Genomic DNA, 21,185 nt, shown 5'->3' on the forward strand with positions numbered 1-21,185 from the left:
AGAGCAAAGAGAACCGGTACCCAACTACCGACCACAACTGAGGTAGTCCGTCGAATCGGTAACCCTAGACCTTCGGCTTCGGCTTCGAGTTCAGACGTCCCCCTTCTTGGGCACCTCAAGAAATTGCACTATATCCTCTGACACGATTCTCTCGACCAGCCGTGCTCCGCAAAATTATACAATACAGAATTGCGAAATCCCTTAGTACCTGACAATTCTTGCTGTTTCGGTATAAATACTCTTGGCAAGCCTCGCAAAGGCATCATATCTACCTTGATCGTCGACGTGAACGAACATACGCACTCCCCGACAAACATGTTCAAGGTATAGTACGGACAATTTTTAATTAAATTCATTAATTTATTTATTGTACGCCAAGAAGATTTGCAGAAGGCATCGTAAGTTGCAGCCCCTATGTCATTATTGGCCAAGCGAAGGGTACAAAATGTGCATTTTGCAACAAACACGTGTACAGATGAAAAATTATAAATGGTTCGATTGAAGATTCAGGAAGATTCAAATTCAACTACCGAAGTCAATTGGTTTTGAGTGGGAAAATAAAAATTTCTTATTTTGTCTTGTATTTTATTTCTACGTATATTTAACCTATTTTCTTAAGCAAGGTGAACTATGACTAACAACTTTTATTGTCAAGTCTAACGATTTTTGCAAAATTGTTATACGATTGTTATAACGATTTTTGCAATAACTAATTTGTTCATGTATCCTGTACCTCTAATTATAGTACAGTTTTAGATTTAATTGTAAGTATCCGTGCGATTCACTGAATTTCGAAAGTAATAATTATACAAACTGTGTATAAAATATCAACAGCGATTTCAGTAAAACACTCTTGTAATTATGTCGATTTTTGGCAACTTGTAATAATAAACGAAAATTCTTGTAAGTGGAAACAATCTTCAGAAGTACTTTCTACATACACAATTGATCAAATGTTCAATAATAACTATATCTGTGTAGAACTGATGTCACGATTGTTATTACATCAAATACCACCTGATATAACGGATAACATGGAGGGAAGAAGAGCCTAATTCGATTCAGGCCCATTTTCCAGTGATCGGTTCAGTGATAATTGAACTTTAAATCACATAAACCATCGGAACGCAGGAATTGGATACACATACCAAACAATGGCCGAAACCGAATGACGTCGAAATACATTCGAATCGCAAAACCTATATATATATAACGAAATCTTTTGATAGAGAATCCCGCAGCATCTAATAAAACAAAAACAAAGGCTTCAATTTTCGCCCAGTTACATTTGTTACACAATATCATCCGTCTTCCCTGTAAAACTGTACAGGCATATGACACAATTGACTAAAAGTACAATGCAACTTTTTTCTCGAAACGACAATTTTCCATTTATACCCGAGTCACATCTAATTCAGTTTCGTACTCCAAGCTATCTGATGTTATACGTAAAAATACGCATTACAGATAGACATACGTGCCATATAACATTCAAAATTTGTCTCCGCTGGAAGAATTCATGTATCGATCAGAATATTCTGTCAGGTCACGATGACTAAAATAGCAAGGCCGATTCAAGTCGATTGAGGTAAACAGCTAAAAATTACGTCCAGTCTTTGTGGATTTACGCCATAAAGTTGGTACAGATTAGATTGAATACGTCTACTAATTATACGAGTAAAAGCAGTGCTCCATTGAGAGCATATTAAGAGGACGAGGTATTATACCTTGTGTATAAAAAATATATGTACTCCGCGTTACGTAGACGCGACTGGGAAGTATAAAACATGTGTGCGCGTCTATCTTTTCTCACCGCGTGCATATAAGATTACGATACTGGGTGTGGTGCGTTGTTACGTCGTTGCGGTCCTCCACTCTGCCCCTGACTTACTTTCACTCTCCATCGAGTACCTCAAGTCGGGGCACATGAAGCCCGGGTATTAATGCATTCCATTAAGTGAAATGTAGAGAAGCGTGAGGCACAAGATAGTTCGTCCGAGAAGGATCGATCACCCGACCGCGGTAAGATATCTGCTGCACCGCATCACGGGTTATCCTTCGGTTACGTAGTGGAAAAAATTACGTGAAAGATGTTTGAAACACCCTGTCATTGTTTTAAGCATCTGTCAAAAGTGAAATGCTGTTGGAGATTCGGAGAGAAAAATTACAGAGAACTACGGAACAGTTTCGGTAGTAAGTTGGAAACAGCCGTCAAAATCTATAATTGATGGCAAACTCTTGTAAAAAACAATAGAACATTTTTTTAAATGATCTTGTTTCAATGGAACGTCGAAAGTTACACATTTTCGAATAAATTTAAAACGTCAGTTTTCGAACTTTGAGATTACATTAAGGAGAAAAAATCAAAGGCCCGTTTAGACATCACCTACATATGTTTGGACACAAGATGGTCCGCGTCTTGGGCTTTTTCATCCCTATCTAACGAAGCATGGTGGAACTCAGCATTGACTCCCACCCTGCCGGATTCAGCCTCGAAAATTAGTTTTACGATATTTTGTAAACATTTCCAAATTCGGTCTTACAACTAGATTATATTAGTTTTTAAACAAAAAAGAAAATGCTCGGAAATTTATTTTTAAGCTAGAAATCTGGTTTAAGAACTATATGGCTGTTTCATTTCTTGCATTCATCAGAAGTCATGCACCATACCCTCTATTTTTACATTCAAATCAAATACCTCTTCGTACCACTCGGTGTTCTAATTTGTTTATTCAAAATTTAGAACGCTTGTGAAACACTGCATAATGTGAGCTTTACGGTTGGCGATGATACCTGCGTCTAAGAAATGGTTGGTGACTTTCTCTAAATTTTGCGTATGGTGAATATAATAGTCAGTTTACATATATTTGACACTTAATATATTCCACTTTTAACGATCCCGTAATGATGGAACCTTATGGACTCGGAATCATTGCAGTAATATAGGTCGTAGGGTCGAGATAAGACTCGAGATAAGATACTCTTCTTGCTTGTTCTCATCTCTTTCATCACGAATTCCATTCACTTTAAACTGGATCGAATTTACTACCGCTGAAGGAATACTTAATATTATTTTCATGAACAACAAAATTTAATTTGCGATCAAACTTTTGTTAAACTCAAAATATTTTGGTCTGGAATTAATTTTTCACGAATTAAAGTGCCTGGGCTGATTGAAATTGAACCTCGAGGTGTTTTGAATACAGCTAGGTGACGTGACCGACTTAATAGTATTCGTGAGAATCGGTTCAATTTATCAATCTTGACTTGAAATTGTTTGTAAAATGACCGTGCCATTAACAGCAAATGCGCTCTGGTCAACTATATAGGGGTGACCAAATATCATACAGATTTTCAATCTATTTATTTTACTATGAGAATGGCTTTGAGATTATATTTTGTGAATTATTCGATTATCAATTCGTATCATAATTTATCGGTCCTATACCTAATCAAAGGGCATTTCCTGACACCTGAACGATAATGTTGCAAATAAATTTCAGTTATACCGGGGTGTGACGAAAAAATGGAATCGAATCTCGTAAATATCTACTCCCAAGTTGATCACGCGTTGAAACCGTTTGAAAGATCATAATTAGCCTCGTAATATTATTACGATGATAATGATTCTTAAAAGCTACACCATCCACGATATTCATCTAAACTTTGGTATTATAGTTATCGAGAGAATGAGAAATGAATTCGAGTAAATGTTCATACTTTCACAATAAAATTGTTTGTATTTCCATTTCTTCTACGATCTGTGTCTATAGAATATGCGGATATTTTCTGGAACGTACATGGTATGGAACATAGTAAATTGACGCAAACTTCAACCGTTTTATGAAAGCTTTATTTATAAAATGGTATATTACTAATGACCGCTCTGAACAAATACAAATTACTAATCCAATCTTACTTAATAAGCATTGTAAGATGGGTTAGTTGAACGCACGAGAACTCAATATAACCGGATTAATCATCTTAAAACGTTACATTACTGTCAATTTAAATTCAACTTCTCGTCATTGTAATTTCAGCTGTAAGTCCTTGTTTTTAGAAAAAAACAAACGACTAAGCCCCATTAGATAAACTGATATATCTGCGCAGAAGTTCAGAATAAAATAACTATATCGGTATAGTTTTCTTTTTCTTTTCAATCATAATAACACACCAAATTCTAGTAATAAGTATCTCCATACATCTACGTATAAATTAAATTATAATTAAATTTAAACTGTACCGATGTCTATACTACAAAAATACTTAAACAATAATACCTATCATTGAAAATCATTAGCGACATATTTATACCTATCTACGCTCATCAGCAATAACGATTCAAGTTCAACGGTTTTAGATGAAAATTTATTCGTGATTTACATTAGCAATGTGTACGCGTAATTAATTATATTATCTACGATTCATTTGTAAGTGACCCAAGGTATAAATTCATTGACAATGAACACACTGTTAATAATAGTTCATTTTTTCAAAATAAAAGTAAACTCAATGTACATCAGTATGCGCGCTAAAACAGAATATCCTAATTTACACTGGGTAAAATTATAGAAGTAGAAATGCAGATAAAACCGCCCTGTCCGGTAAGTCCGTCAGATTTTAAAAACAACGTGAAATGTTGCTCTGGTTTGCATCTTTGAAATTTCATTGCTACTGAAAACGCTAGAGTTTGGTCTATCCTCAGCCTAGGTCTCACTGAAATATGCTCTAACTGGAACGCGCGCAAACCAATTTTGAGCGTGCCACTTTGGCGGGACTTTAAGTTACCCCGACTCTCGTTCTACAGTCAAAAGTTAAGTGCAGCAATGTGTTACAAATAGTACGGAACAACAAGTATTGATTGAACTCCAACTCAATTATTCCTCTTCAGATTATGGCGTATGTCTTACGTATATATGTTTGATAAATCGTAGAGTATCCGAATGACCTCCTGAGGCTTCGGCAATTTGTTGCACGCGCAACAAGTAAAATGAAACAAAGTCACTTTCTCAACCCTAATAGTCGCTATCTCATAAGCACACGTGGTGCGGGTCCCAGGTAGAGTGAATTTCAATGCTAGGCTGTATTAATTTGCGATTAATCGATTAACCGAAGGCTTCGATTAATTGTTTCCTAATTAATAGATTGATCAATTAATCGAAAAAACGATTCATTTGTCAAGGGTTGATTGGTCGATTAATACGAATAACGATTAATTGAAAAAAAAATTAAACGATTTATCCCACAGCCCAAGTTTAGTTTAAAAGTCTATGCGTATCGGCTACGGTATAAGAAGAAAGGTGATGCCACCGGCCCTGGAAATGTGAAACACCATTTGCCAGCTTAGCTTCGCTGTTTGCGAGATATCGTACAGTTCTTACGACAAATAACTGCATAAGTACCTTTATCATAAGTTAATCAATTTAATGAACTCTGCATTGACCGAAGTCTCACGATCGCTGTCTCAAGTCATGATTTTCCTTGACTTCCCATAGCAGAATATGCCTATGAATATTTACGTTGATTGATTTTCCAGTAGCCATAACCAGATTGCAGAAACCTTAGGTTTATTTTCTTATGGCTTCTGCATTCTGCGTATAAATTATGGAATTCCGTGTGCTTCGGCTTTTACGCAGCCACCAAATGAATCCGTGAATCTGTGTACAAATCACACTCAACCGAGACTCGCTAAATACTACGTTCGACTTATTGTCGGAAGTAGCGGTTGTATGTTTAATTTCAAAGCACTGTTTCTATGCACAGAGACAGGCCGTGACGTCACCTTCCTTCTTACACGGTTTACACCGTGGTATCCGGGTTGAAAAAAGGTGCAGTTAAAAAAAAAAAAAAAATGGTAGAAGATTCATGCATCAAAGATAGAACAGCGCAGCTACGTTACGTAAGAGAAAGTATCGAACTGACAAATAGACAGCGAGTGCACCAGAAAGAATATACTTTATTGCGAACATATTCTGTCACCACTCATTCTTACAGCAATTTTTCAAATCGCTAGCTACAATAAATCATAATAGACTCATAGAGACAGGCTGTGCGCCAAGTAATAGGAATTGTCGCCTGGTTAGAAAGAAAGAAGTATCGTCCACGACTTTCTGCCTTCTTTGTATACAAATGTAAATTGTGGTGGGGGGGGGATGAAGATCGTTGAAGGGAGGGTTGCACGTATTATCCCCTTACAATTAGAGCATATATTAATGGAGTTAGCTTCGCGTGTACAAAAAATGTAGCGGAGGAATGAGATAGAGAGAGAGAGAGAGAAGTATAATATGTTGGTTACAATCTGTATCTTTCGCCCTGCACTTGATCGGCCGATACGTTTCCTCTTAGTCGATCAAATGCACAGCGAAAGAGACGGAGAAGCCCGAATATATATATGTATATATATTTCTCTTCACTTCGGCGACATTTTTCGCGAGGTCGATGGGATGGGTGGCCTACCTCCAGTAGTATGTGCTATAAAATTACCCGACAGTCGCTATTTTTAAGCCTGTGCTGTCTTTCACTATGCAGTCTATCTCTATAAGTCTATACAATAAATGCTCACATGTGGGTGTGGTAGATGCAGTGTTTTAGTCCCACGGGCGATAATTAATTCATTATTTCAATGTACAATAATTGTCATAAATATTTATGTATATGTATATGCGTGTAAGTATGTTGCCTCGTTACAGGGCAACATTCGTTACTCAATCTTAAATGCTGCCTAGGCCAGTTAATAATTATTTTATTGTGACAAAGCTTATAGAATTTAATTAAATTAAATTGATTAATTCAATTTATTATTTGGACCATTAGAAAAAATAAACTCCCGTCCCAAATTCAACGCTAATTCACTGCCTGATTTTTTGATTATCAAATTCTTTTTTTAAGGTAATAAGTAGATCAACGGAAAATTATAATAACGAACGTTTTTTTTTTTTTTTAATCACCTAAATTTTCAAACCCTAAAATTCGTTAATTTTATTTTGAGACTGTATTTGGGACGAGAATGTTATAGCACTTTTTTTTCTTTGTTTTCATTGTCTTATTATTTTTTATCGGTGTTTTTCTTCGAAGAAATAAAACACTTTGTAATACGTGCTACACGTAATATTTAACGTGTACGAATAAGTAAAACATTGCGAAGCTAATATTGTAAATTTATTAATGTCTCTAATATGTAAATCGATGTTAATATTATTAACTTTTTTCTCATCATTCTCTTATGATAAGTTAAAAGACATCATCATAATAATCGAGCAGTATTTAAAGGCCGCTGCGGGCAGCCTGAGCCTCATGTACATTTAAGTTTATTTACTAAAACATGCCATTCAAATAATAGATAAAAATATCGGGAATTAGAAGTGAAAGAAATATATCAAGGTATGTAGTCAGAATGATTTTTTCATTCCCTCCATTACACAGTTTATGTTCTCTTTCAATATGGGAAGGTAGAAAAAAAATTGAAACCAAGACCGGTAGGTTAATCACTCTAAACCGTCTTATTATTGTCTCCAATTTTTGTTAACTTAGAGAAGAAAAGAATAAGATTTCAATATGGATTAAACCGTCGTTTTTTTCCGCAAGTTTATTCTCCCTACATTGGTTGATTTCCAATTGAAATCACTAAAACGACTCGGTTGTGATCCGACTGAAAAAGCCTAATTATACATGTGTATGTTGTATACAAGTGTAATGATGATTTCACTTGATAGTTACAATCATTTCTTCATGCTTTCCAAATTGAAAAAAAACCAAACGACCCAAAGTAAGCGGCGATTACGTGATTATGATATAGTCAAGGTGGTAAGCAGCAACCATCTTTTGAAAAGTAGAATCAAAAGGAAAAACAAAGTATAGTAAGTAAATGTAGAACAGGCACATATTTAACATACGGCAATTACTTTTTTTTTTACATTAGAATTTTTTCAAAAATTTTAACTAATAATGTGGCAAAAATTTACGTCAAGAAGATTTTTTTGAACTTTAAAAATATACATTATATATTATATTGCATATAATAATGTTAAAAAAAATGAAAATAGGGTAATTATCTCTTCCACTATCTCTTTGTCATTCGCACACACGTTTGCACACTGCTAAATCGTTCTTCCTCTCACAATCGCACCATCTCTCCCTCTTGTATTATTTTCCTGCCCTATCTGCCTAACATATTAAAACTTCATCTCAATATTTAATATAATATAAAGCATGATCGTAGCTAAAATTAAATATCTGTATATTCAATAATATTACTTATACATTATAATACACATGTATGTATGTATGTATATATGTATATATTAGGGTGTTTCATTTGAAAGCAACTTTTTTTTTTCAATCTAACCCTAATTATCTTCTAATATGTACGGAAATAATAATCCTTCCCGAATTTTAGCTTCGAATTAAAATTTTTGAAGCTCGCTCATCAATTTTTAAGTTTTCCCATAAAAATTGCATAGGAATAGTGCCCATTAAAAAAAAAATAATAATTCCCATTTGATTTTTGAAGAGCGTTAAATACTCTACAAGTGTACATTGGATTCATTCCGATATCTTTGAAAGCGTCCAAATGGGAATTATTTTAAGAAAAATGTGCACTTTTCCTATGCAATTCAAATGGGAAAACTTAAAAATCGATCAGCGACTTTTAAAAATTTCAAATCCAAGCTAAAATTCGGGAAGGATTATTATTTCGGTACATACTAAAAGATAATTAGAGTTGCATTGAAAAAAAAAGTTGCTTTCCAATGGTAACACCTTAATATATATGCATATACATATAATATGTATAAACTATTAGAATGATGGATTGCAAATCATGATATAATTCAATAATACAATTACAACATTACATTGCGCGCAGTGCGCGTGAATTCGTGGGAATTTATTTATGCCGTACATGTGCAACAAAGAATATTGTATAACCAAATTATTCCGAACATTTAAAGCTCAAGATTTTTGGTCCTAAACCGGGTGAAAAAAAATTCGTACTCTGCTTTTTTACGAGATTTCCTTTACAGGTGTATTTGAACAATAATTGCGGAAATAAAGTCTTAGAATCAGAAGTCGAATTCAGGGTCGACTTATATTCGGAACAAAACGGTATCAAGGGTACTCATTTATTTTGAGCACACTCGTAGCAGTGTAGTTGTGTATGTATACGTATGTTTACACCTAAGATTTCCTCAGAAATGAAGTAATTGTTCGTTTTATCATCTAGTATGTATCTCCTGTACAAAGAAAACTTAAGGTACAAGTATTAAATTGTTATTTATTACTTCTTAACGATTAATAAACTGTATAGTTTTCCTCCTTTTAACTTTCAGTTTTTAAATATTGTGTATGTTATTATCATTATAATAATAATTAATAGTATAATGGAAAATAAAATATATCATTACAGAGTTGCATGAAAAAAAAAACAACCAAAAACATCAACAGAGTAAAAATAAAAAGCAAACAATTTCATCGTCTCCATCACGTGAATTATGATCGGAATAGAAGCTGCAACCCTACCTGTCAACCGCTAAATCTGCTGCCTTTAACATTAATACAATTTCTTTCTCATCTTCAGAACTGCAGTCCTCTGAATGACAACATTTTATTAAAATTTCAAGCATCGATAATAAGTCAATTAATCGTAAGAACAATCATTCTTATTGAACCAGACACTCAATACTGGATAGAAGACTACAGAATTCTCGTCTCTACTCGGCTTCAGAGATTGTCTCTATCTCGTTCAATTTCTGATAATATCGTTTTCCATACAATTTCTCTTTCATTATATTTTTTGTATTCTCATCGAAATTTTGGTAAACTGTATCATATATACGGTAGTGGTTTGCAATACCTATATTTTTTTTGTGGCTGTTCAACATTTTCAACCAGTTTGTCTCTACCGATGTAAAAGTACACGTTTATGCGATATACGTGAAAATAAATGCGCAAAGTAACGAATTGACATATTATCTTGATGCCTTTCAGGCTTCGTCGGCTAAATTTAAAAGGCAAATGGAATTTTTTACTGAAAAAAAAATAAATAAATAAAATTACAACGCGTGAGTACTAGTAAGTTACAAGGGTACGATACTTATGACATTGATAATCACAATAAAGCGATTGATAAAAGCCGAATACATACGACGAATGATAGATAAATAATTTATTCTTCAAGCATCATCGCGATATACCTACGTATACATGTACAATATATGTGGTAAGCTGGTAAGCGAGGTAGACAGGTAGGCAGAGTAACCACATCTGCTATTGTAGCTTTCTCAATGGTTGTTTATTTTATTCGTCAATATTTCCTCATTACTCGAGAAATTAAGAAAAAATTTTGGCAATCAATAAGCTCTCTATCGGTATTGTTACACAACACTCAGCTAGCTTATTGCCAAGCAAATCTTCACTTACATTAAATTACATTGCATTGTCACTGTCGCAGCAACACTCGCTCGTTAACATCGTCCTTTTCTTAGGCTTTCAATATAATGTGCAAAGGTCATAGAAAAAATCAAATGATAAGTTACGCATCTACTGTATTATCTCCACTACGTTATTGTACTACGTTAATTCAATAAGTTTTTCAAATATTGGTGAACCAACTGATTCACAATTTGTATAAATCTTGCTAAAGAGATGTCCGAGATAGTACTTAATAATTCAATAATAAGTGTACAGTTTTGTCAGCTCTCATACCAAATTTGCAGTAGAAGGTACTTTAAAAATTTTTACCGACGAACTATCTTCACGTATGTGAATGTACGAAAGTTGTAAAATACCCAATTAAATCTAAATTTAAATGTATTTTTCGCTTTCGTTTATCTATCTTTTCATTGGTTTGTTATGATATCAACGGTTTCTTTTCTTTTCTTTTTTTTTTTTTTTTCAAATCAATTTATAAAAGTAAATTATCTGGTATCACATTGTGCAACGTATATTACAAAAAATTTGTAAAGATGATAACACAACTTGGTTGCAACATATTAATCCTTCTCCATAAAAGATTCAGTTTTTATTGATGATTTAATTTATCTACCAGAAAAGTTGAATCCGTTTACGCAGAGCGTCTTCTTGGATCACATAAAATTGTTGGATTGATAGAAAAAAAAAAAAAACAAAAATTAAAAAGAATAAAATAATGTTTCTATGAGTGTATAAAGTCTGCACTACTAATTATTTCTGAAGATAACGACGGATATACATATCAAACTTTGGAGTTTGGGAATTGAAATTTCATTTTGGCAATGGATGGTGTTACTGACGTTTGTGAGTTCATATAAAATCTATATTCACTTAATTTTCATGTCTGCTGGGATTTGGCTATATCGTGAAATACGTGAAAGGCAAATTGTAAGTTATCTTTGTATTTAAAGGGTCATATGTATATTGTGTCATTATTGCATAGCTAATTAAGGTGAGATAAAAAGAAAAAAAAAGTTGACCATAGATTAATATCGAGTGCAACACTTATAACAAATAAAAGGTAAAAACATTAACAATATAATATAGTATAATATAGTTTTTCTTAAAAGTCGACGTAATATTGTGATGGCAGTCTTGAGTCCTGGAAAGATGATGTGATTGTTGCTTGGTTGCTTGCAGGTGGTATAAGACATTCGTAAAATTTTTTTTTTTTGTTCATAATTCATTATTTATTCATTTATTCAACATTTTGTTGGTTTGCAGTTTTTTTTTCTTTTCGAACCTTAATAATTCAGCTTCGACCTTGGGTAAGATTTTTCTTTATATCTATAATTAAATTTCTGTTCTGGCAGTGTCTGTAAGGAAACGAATAAAACAATTTCAAAGGTCAATGTATGTGCATACTAAATCCATCTTATTCAATATGAACTTAACAATTGTTACGGATTGTGGCAGAACTATAAAAACTAATCTATATCCGGCAACTATTGCAAAATAAACAGCAGTTCGGCTCTTTTCTTCGTATCTATTCTAGACATTGTAGTCTAAAGTTGCAAGAAAATTCATCATAATTCAATTTTTTCATGTTCAGTAAAAGTTACACGATATCTAAGATGAATAATTTGGGTGCGGAACCATGTGCATGCCCTTTCCAGTTGTTTAAAATGGTTTACTGATAAATCTATAAATTTATTATGTAGAAATTGAAAACTTCGGCATACCTCAGATTTAACTACCTACGCCTCGACAGACTTCTTCTTTTCCTTCTTTTTCTTAAGGAAAGATGGCGTCCTCAGTCCCTTCTTCTTCTTCTTCTCTTTTTTGGGGGACTCCTCGCTAACGCTCACATCCTGCGACATGGAACCCTTAACACGGAAGGTCCCAGTGGTAACCATAAGCCAACATGCTCATGCATTATACTATGTATGTTTAATTAAATAGTATCTCCAACGTTCTCCTAGGTAATCATGCAAGCTGCGCATACAGCAAACTAGGCTGCTATACGCTATATGAGTTATTTACCAAATATCTTCTGAGAAAAAATTATAAACGTAAAAATCGTGCTTATTTTATCTCTCTCGTACTTATACATCAATGATAAATTTTTCGTAACATGAAATTTTCGAAGCTCGTAACAAAGTACATGCCTCTAAATATTTTGAAAGGTTCTGCAACTTTCAAAGTTCGTATCTAATGTACGTAAGAAGATTGTTACTATCTACCAACAACTTACATAATTATATTTATTTCAGTTCTTGTATTGGCCGAAAATTCATATGACTTCAATTTATATAAAATTTTCAGTTTTCAAAATACACGTATCCCCTCGAAATATATTTACTTGCTCAATATCGAAGGATGAGAAGAAAAAAAAAAAATTTTGTTTCGATATCTTGAAACCCAATGATACATATAAATAAGGAATTATTATATAAACTGAAATAAACGAACCTCTTTGCTGCTTTGGGAGAAGGTACTGTGATGTGCGTCGGAATGGTCGCCATTCACTGTGTTTTCTCCTGTAACACAAAATCTTGATAAGTATTTTTGACATATTGATGTAGCAAAATTAATCCAGAACCAGAATGTTTTATTTCACATTAATAAAAGCGCCATTATTGACAGATATTTGGCAACAGTTGTAGAAAAGTTGAATTTAAACGATGAAAAACTATCTGAAAAGCTGGTATATTGCAAAGATAACAGAAAAACAATACCTTACCTGCGACAGATAAAAAAAGACACAAACTTGTGCATCAAGTTAGTAGCAGGGGAATGCCGATCCAAACTTCTTCAGAGGATTGTTTACACGGATTAAAGCAAGTCACGTTTGTACATACATATATTATATACAACAACAACAAGTCGAGCCAATAGGATGCAGAAGAAAAGAACTTTGTTATATTATATACATGCCTGTTGCCGTTACCATTTATATCGATAGATGCCTTGAGGATTTCGAGTCTTGCCAACACCGGTGAAGTAGAAAATTAATAGTAATCGCATACTTAAGTGAAATTCATACTGGTGGTTACAAAAAGGAATGCTGTTAAGAATTATTGCACACTTATAATTAAATTAATGATAATAATAATAATAAAGCCGATATGGATTGAAATGTGCGACTCTTTCTTCCACGGTAATTGATCAATAAATGAGATATATGTATTTGTATGAATGCGTAAATAGAATATCATTTATTTGCATAAAATAATGAAGAATAAAGGGAAACAGTAACAATAAGCAACATGTACACCGGTCTGATATATCAATCAAGTAATTGAGTAAATAAAACGTAATGATTATGTTTTTTATGGATTGAGAAGTGAAACAGAAGTCAATTGCTTCAACTGAAATGCATGTAATTAAAAAAATAAATCTTGAAAATTGAACAAAAAAAAATCGCTTCAACTGAAATGTGCGTAATTAAAAAAAATAAGTTCGTTATAATCTGATTGAAAAAGAGAAAGAAAAGAGAAGAAACAAAACAAAAAATAAACTGCCATTACGTTTTTACAGTGTTTGTAATTTGACTATATCGTCAGCCTAGTATTAATAAACCTAATTTGATTGAAGTTAACCAGTTTTAACTAAAAGACGATGTCAATGTATTACTAGTAGTGTGAAGAAAGTCCTTGGATAACTAGTTATAATGCTGTTATCGCAGTTGTACGAAGTATTATAATGAAGTGTAATTGTTACGTAAGCCACACCGTTATAAAGTTAATAATTAGTTCTCAAGTTTATATAAAATATGCTATATAAAATTAAAAATTAAAAACAACCATATTACACGACTTAGACTTTGAATCAGAAGTAACAAATTCTCGAGTTTCTAAATCTTATCACAATGCATGCATCGACTTCTTAAATTAGTTTCGTAAACGTAATCAGCCTCATTTGTTACTATTTGTACTTTACAAGAATGGACGTTTGATACAGAAATTGGCTGTATTCCTCAATAATAAATTGTAAATCTCAATACAAGTCAACACTTTACAAATGTATAGGTTGAAAACGGAATCGCATTATTCAATGAAACATCATGGGATTCTTATTCAATGCTTCGGAGAATCAGGTACCGAATTAAGTATATCAGTGAGATTAATTTGGGAAACGACTTTGTACAAAGTGGTATCCTCGTATCTAGGCGGTAGATCAAGGGGAGCCGAGACATCGACATCTGCATCTATGCCAGTACAAAACTTTTCGCACTCTTCTGACACGCACGTACAATGAACCCGCATTTCGAGCATAGTTTCATGATTGACATCAAGAGCCTCTTCCAGGAGCATGAACTCTCTAGTGTCGTAAGAATATACCATGCAATCTTGCGGTAAAGTTTCTACACAGTTCTGATCTTCGCCCTTGTTTGCATCTAGTTTGTCCTCGTCTACGTGTCCAGTTTCTGGCAGTTTAATGCTTAATACTTCACTAGATACATCTGCCATATTTGTGGTTGTGTCAAAATAATGATCTTCGTTCAATAAGAGCGCTTCAGAGGACGAGGAAGAAGAGTTACGATTCATCGACACCCGTAGACGAGTTTCGTCCATGTTTGTTGATATATCCGCACTGTACGTGAGGTCTATAAACTTCCCAGAACATTTATGCTCATCGCTTTCAATGGAGCTGATCGTATCCAGGCTGTTTGTACTTGAATCTGACAAAGTGTAGGTTCTATCTAGGTTTTCTTCAATTTTTTCTGTTTCACATTGCATTGCCAAACTCATGTTAGAATTTTTTTCAAGGTTTGGGCTGCTTTCTGTCGTGTTTTGGAGAGATTGAAACATAGTCGAGTGGCTATCGTCTCTGCAGGAATAGTAATCTAATGTATTTGCAGACTCCAAACTCACGACAGAAGGATTGGGCGACGTCATCTGCGTTTTATTCACACTTGATGTGTTGGCATACTCGTTAAACAATTCAGCAATCGCCATTTCAGAGTCTAAAAAATAGTCAACACAGTCAACTTGTTTTTCAGTTTTAACTGTCACTTCTCTATTGAACGAATTTTCAAGAGCTTCATTATTTACCTCTTCAAATATCGGTGCTAGTTGTTCAGGTAACATGAAATCTAGTGCGTTATCTTGTGATCGATAAAAAGTGTTTGAAAATGAAACAGTGTCTTTTCGCGTCTCATGTCGCTTAATTTCAAAATTTAGCAGAATTTCTTCTGTGGCACGACTATGTTTAGGTACAGAACAAAACTCCAATATCGCTTCACCCAAAGTATCGTTATCTGTTATATCAGAGTCCGTACTTTCTAGCAAAGATGCACCATCTGCGGAAGTGTCACAATAGTTTGAATGATTCTGATCATCGATAGGTCGGTATTGTTTAAATCTTAAAAATGAACATTCGTCACAATCTAACGGTGAGGGACACGATTTATAGCCACAACATAATCCCTCGTCAATTGTTCCCTCTAATTTCATCAATTCCGACTTGTTATTGTCAGTGTCAGTCACACCCTTGTTTACGTCAGACGTTAAATTTGTCCGATAATTTGATAAAGTAAGACTTTCCAATGTTATAAAAAGGCGTTCATCTTCGTTACTCTTGTGATAGTCGGACACATCAACCATATCTTCATTCTTTCTACCTGTGAATGATTCATTAGACGAGCTGCATACTCCTCGAAAACTTTGATCTTTCTTAGTTTCTACGTCCCTTGGATCGACTGTCTCAACTCCGTTGACCGAAGAGAATTGCTCAACCACATTCCATTCATTTTTGTCACATGTAGTACTGATTGGAGTTGATTCTTTGAAGAATACTATATCCTCGTCAGTTTGAGATGAAAGATCGTTGTTACTTTCCTCAGTTTGGTATTTAATATTGTGTTGCATTTCTTTAAGCTCGGTGTTTGTGGACTCTTTAACTTTCTTCAGATCATAGGAATTAAGAGAAGAATTTGAAAAAGAATTGGTGGATTCGAACACATCTATAACATGATGAATTATTTCATCGATAATAATGATGCTATCATTATCATTTTGCTCGCAAAAATCTACCTCTTCTGTATCGCCATAGCATGGCAAGTTAGCTATCAAAGTGTTTGCCATATTTTTAGCTATGCTAAGAGCCCGCAACTTATCCTGAACAACGGCGGACACAATGTTCTTATTGAGATTTGCATCGAGTTTCAAGCATGATATATCGTACAATATCTCATCTATCACATTAGAAGCTTGAGTATATATTTCAATGTCTCCCAGCTCAGCAATTATTTGGTTTGCGACTGTTTTCATGTCATGATTGAACGATTCTCCATCTGTTTCTCTTAGCTCGCATACAGTCGAGTATGGCAACTCCAAAATATCAGACCCTTGATTGGAGATATCGTCACACTCATCAGAGCTTTCCGAGGAATTATCAGATAACTCGATAGCCTGGTTTAGATCGCAGCATTTATCATCTTTCTTTGCTTCGTTAAGTAAGTCAACCCAAAAATAGTCAGATTCGTTATCGCAAGCACTGTCATCTGTATTACAGCTATCGAGACGTTGAAACTTTGTACCATCGAAGCTCCCATCGAGCAAATCCACAGGCTCATGTTTGGTTTCTACGCATTCCGCATCTGTATCCGTGGCGTTTGTAGGCGTGAGGCTGTATATCAGACTCATGCTTGTTGAATCCAAGTTGTATTTGGAAGATATATTGCTCTCAGGCAGCATAGCCAGCAACATTTTTGTCGGTGTTAAGTCAGTCTTCACGCTGTTTACTAGTTCCGTTAAGCTGTCCATTCTACAGTAATTAGAAAAACGAGGTGGAGTCGAAGCATTGCTCTTTCGTATTATTAATGGCGACAATTTTGTAGTCCCATCTGGAAATCTGGAAAGATCTTCTGGTTCGGAAAATGAATTTTCTGGATTTTGACAAAGTGCGTTTTCCTCTGTAAAACTTGGGGATTTATCTTGTGTGTCGAGCAATTCTTGATTACTGGCCTCACTCGTCAGAAAAACACTTCCTACACAGTCTATATTTTGTTCATTGACTGCTACTCCAGTATTTACTTCAAATAAATTTGAATTATAATCAACAAACGGACCATGCCCCACAATTTCGTGATCATTATCGAGATGCTCATCTGACACAGCACATAAATTACCATTTTCGTCGGACTGACTTACCAAGTCCTGGTTTTTGATGTGTTTTGTCAGACTTTCTTTATGCTTGGAATCTGATTTTTCAGATTGTTCAACATCAGTCCCTTTGCAGAGAGTGTGAAGATCGTTAATGTTTTTTAGAATAGCGCCCACAATCAAAGGTTTGTGCGATTCATCTCTGGTTTGACGAAAAACTGTTTCGCAGTCATTACTATCGCCTGCTACGGAAGTTGTCTCTTCTAATATGTCCGTAGCAATGCGTACACGTTCAACTGAATTTGTCTCGGCTCTTCCCCTTAACGATGAATTCCTCACAACCACGTCGACAGAGGTGTTACTCCCTGTTTCTGGTGTAGCCGCACTACAACTTAGATTTACAATTTCTTTCACATTTCCACCAGAGTTTGGCTCACTATCTGTATTACTCATATTTTGTTCCCTAGCTTCTCTATTCTTTACTTGCATCGAGAAATCGAGCGGCACCGACTGTTCAGTGCTAACATTCAACAACTCGCAGACTTTAGCTGATTGCGTTTTCTTTAGTGTATAACTAAGGCTGACAACTTCATTTTCATTATAGGGTGTTACAATTTTATCAGTGACAAGTGTGGGTGTAGCGGTAGGAGAATAATTATTGAAGAAAGCCCGTCTCAAAGCAAGGTAGGGTTTAGGCTTAGGTGGCACCAACGGCGGTTGTTTAATCCTAATTTTAGTGCGCTCTAACTCGGCAGTTTTAGTCTTAGTCGAGTGCACTATTTCAGTGATCAGTGGGGTCATGCGGGGTGCAACAGTTGTGCTTCTAGCAACTTCTAGCTGGATTGTGTCGTATGGTTCAGTTGGCCAGCCGTAGCTGTGACCGCTGCTGATGCTGCTGCAGTTGCTCGACTGACAATCTGTAACCATTGTCCAAACACAACTCAGCTCTTATTCTCTATCCAATATTAGTCCGTCATTTCTTAGCCTTTTCTTATAACTCAAAATATTTTATTCACACCGATTGGAATAGAGGCGTAAAATTAAAAGGAAAACATTTTATTTTGTAGTTAGGTAGATATTGTGATTTTCAGAATAATTAATTGCTAGTCGACAAAACAGTATTAAGCAGTGTGCACAAGTAGTTATGACATAGAAATACGTGAGATAGAACAGTTACATTTAATACTAACAATTCACATGTTAAGCAAGCAACATTTTCAGTCGAGACATAAGCATGCTGTTGAAAATATGTACAGAAATATACGTTGCCCGTGTTAATCAGAACAGATTTCAACACTTTAGAAAAAGGTACCTACCTCGCCTGTTGAGATCATTTCGTGGTTCGCTTACTGCAGAGCGTCGCATCTCGTTAAGGAACTCTGTCGTTGCGTCCACTGCCGTTCCAAAATAAGACAACACATGCGATTTAAAAAATTTGAACAGTTCGACAAACTATCATTTTAAATAACTATTTGTGATTTGGAACTTAACTATCCGCCAAGTAAAGCTCCACCACTCTCTATTTCAAAAAACCCGTACTTATAAATCAAAATTACATACTTCTACTAACCCATAATTTGTACCACTATAATCATTTTTAATACCATGCATCACGAATTTTCCACTTTGTTATACTAGAGGTATTTTAAATGAGTCGCCTATTTGTCAGCTGATTAGTGCCAAAGTTTTGAATTTCAAATTACATTGCCATAAAATTACCTAGTACTTTCACGTTACATCAGAATAATATTCAAAACTCTATCTAGCATGTTTAGTCATTCAGTAAATGAGTGATTGCATTTTGTATTGACAATTGACTTTGAAATATTATTTATGACAAGGTCACCATAGAGGGCAATATAGGCTCAGCTTCAAAGTATTTTGATATTGGTTTCACAGATCTGGGTAATTGAGATCCTTAGACAAACTGTTCAGATGCAAACAATGCTATCTATAGTATATCTACAGTACATCTGAGTACTACAAGGTATTACCTATGCCCTGATACTAGCAAAAAATGCTTCTTCAAAACATACTTATGCAAGTCCAAGCAGTATTGGGCACTACTCGTTCCTTTTTGCAATCAATTACATTGAAATTACTAACTGACTGTAAGTAGTTTTATTTAATTGTTATTACAAACGTAATTAGTATCGGTTTCTCTTTAAATTACAAACTACAAATGTAACTAGCATCAGTCTTTCTTGTAATTACCATAAATTACAATTGTAATTAGTAATGTTTTTTTTTCAATTTCAAAATTCGGACTATAACTGTTGATTTTCTTTTATATTAAAAATTATATTAGTAACTTTTAACTCGGAATAATTGTAATTAGAATGTAATTATTTCCAAAAACGCCCAAGACTAGGTTTCATATTAATTCATGACAAACTTTTGTGCTAAATACGTATTTCAAATTACCTGGAGGTTTCTGCTGGATAATAGATAGAGATTGTTGTTCTACTTGCTGAATTTGTGCCTGTTGAACCAAAGGAGAATCCGCGACAACGGTAGCTGCTGTTGGTTCTGTGTCACAAACCATCACATGCTCATGCACTAAAGTACTTCATGCAGATAATAGGTAATTACGATAGAAACAATGTCATCCTATTCGTGATAACAAGTACCTACTAGTACTAATACTTTCCTTACAAAGATTTACCATGACTTTACGATGACATTGACCCTTAGAAAACAATTGCTCTACGCATTTTTGTCACTATTGGAATGATAATTAAAATATTACTGTAGTGGATTAACCTACTTCCTTATTTGCTACTGATACTCTACCATCACAATAAACGTGAATATTACAAGCTACTAGAGCCTCAAAATTTACAGCTGAAGAGCAGTGATAATTTTTCGTAAAGATTGTATTACTATAAAATTCAATAAACCTTAGCAATATACGGTTGGAAATTTTTTTGGACAAAAACACTTGAAATACGCTACTTGCTAAATAAGTGACAAAAGTCATCTGGAAAATTATACCGTTAAATTTTCACGCAATTAACAAATTTTAAATGGCATGTGTTAAGTGAGCGCTTAATCTAATATATCGAGAAACATGCACTTGCATAGATTTTGCTTATAGGGCATTCTATCTCAAATGTAACAGCCGATTTCCTCGACTCCTTTAGATGTTTTAGCCCCTTTGCATAATTCAAATATGCACTCCAACGATCACGTTGAGTTCTCAGGTTTCATAAATCAAGGGTTTTCTCGTAATACACATCCGAAAAGATGGATTTCAGTAACTCATCGATTTTTCAGATTAATGTATCTTAATACCTGGGTAGCGCATAAAAAAGTTCACATAATCAAGTTTCGCAGTTTCGTAGATTCAGAGAAAATATTTCAGTTTTCAGTTACATTTTACAAAGAATACCCTATATGTGAATGAATATTGTCACTTACTTTTGTCTGAAAACGATTCCACGCGAGAATCATTTTAAAACACACTATAGTCTATATGCTACACTACTTTTATATAGATTATAAGAATAATTGTTTTCTTTAACTCACCATCACTGAGTACAACCTCGGGCTGACTTGGCGCAGGTACTTGCTTCGTTTCTATTCGTAATACTCGTGGTTCTGTATGAGAAAAATACCGATAAATATGGAGTGACAAGTGTTTCAGTATAATCAATAGACATTGATAAT

General features: G+C 34.4%; 1 protein-coding gene and 1 long non-coding RNA gene across 8 annotated transcripts in view; one reads left to right on the top strand and one right to left on the bottom strand.

Annotated features, from left to right (window-relative positions):
• The first annotated feature begins 162 nt into the window (after positions 1 to 162).
• Positions 163 to 583, top strand: LOC124294212. Its single transcript, XR_006904159.1, has 2 exons — positions 163 to 324; positions 410 to 583. It is a non-coding gene; the product is annotated as an uncharacterized LOC124294212 (long non-coding RNA).
• A 5,353-nt stretch (positions 584 to 5,936) lies between these two features.
• The window catches only part of LOC107225249 (protein hu-li tai shao), a 64,884-nt gene continuing 49,635 nt past the window's right edge, over positions 5,937 to 21,185 (bottom strand). For 4 of the 7 annotated variants that reach the window (XM_046738845.1, XM_046738846.1, XM_046738843.1 and 1 more), the window contains 6 exons: positions 21,045 to 21,116; positions 19,941 to 20,045; positions 18,833 to 18,910; positions 12,880 to 12,947; positions 12,150 to 12,293; positions 5,937 to 11,783 (listed from right to left, as the gene is read on the bottom strand). In XM_046738845.1, coding sequence (XP_046594801.1) covers positions 12,165 to 12,293; positions 12,880 to 12,947; positions 18,833 to 18,910; positions 19,941 to 20,045; positions 21,045 to 21,116 — 452 coding nt within the window. In that variant the 3' untranslated portion in view covers positions 5,937 to 11,783; positions 12,150 to 12,164. The remainder of the gene's footprint in view (positions 11,784 to 12,149; positions 12,294 to 12,879; positions 12,948 to 18,832; positions 18,911 to 19,940; positions 20,046 to 21,044; positions 21,117 to 21,185) is intronic. The other 3 variants (XM_046738849.1, XM_046738847.1, XM_046738844.1) reach the window with 2 other exon arrangements.

The sequence above is a fragment of the Neodiprion lecontei genome, chromosome 4, assembly GCF_021901455.1.
Source record: "Neodiprion lecontei isolate iyNeoLeco1 chromosome 4, iyNeoLeco1.1, whole genome shotgun sequence".
Classification (NCBI taxonomy): domain Eukaryota; kingdom Metazoa; phylum Arthropoda; class Insecta; order Hymenoptera; family Diprionidae; genus Neodiprion; species Neodiprion lecontei.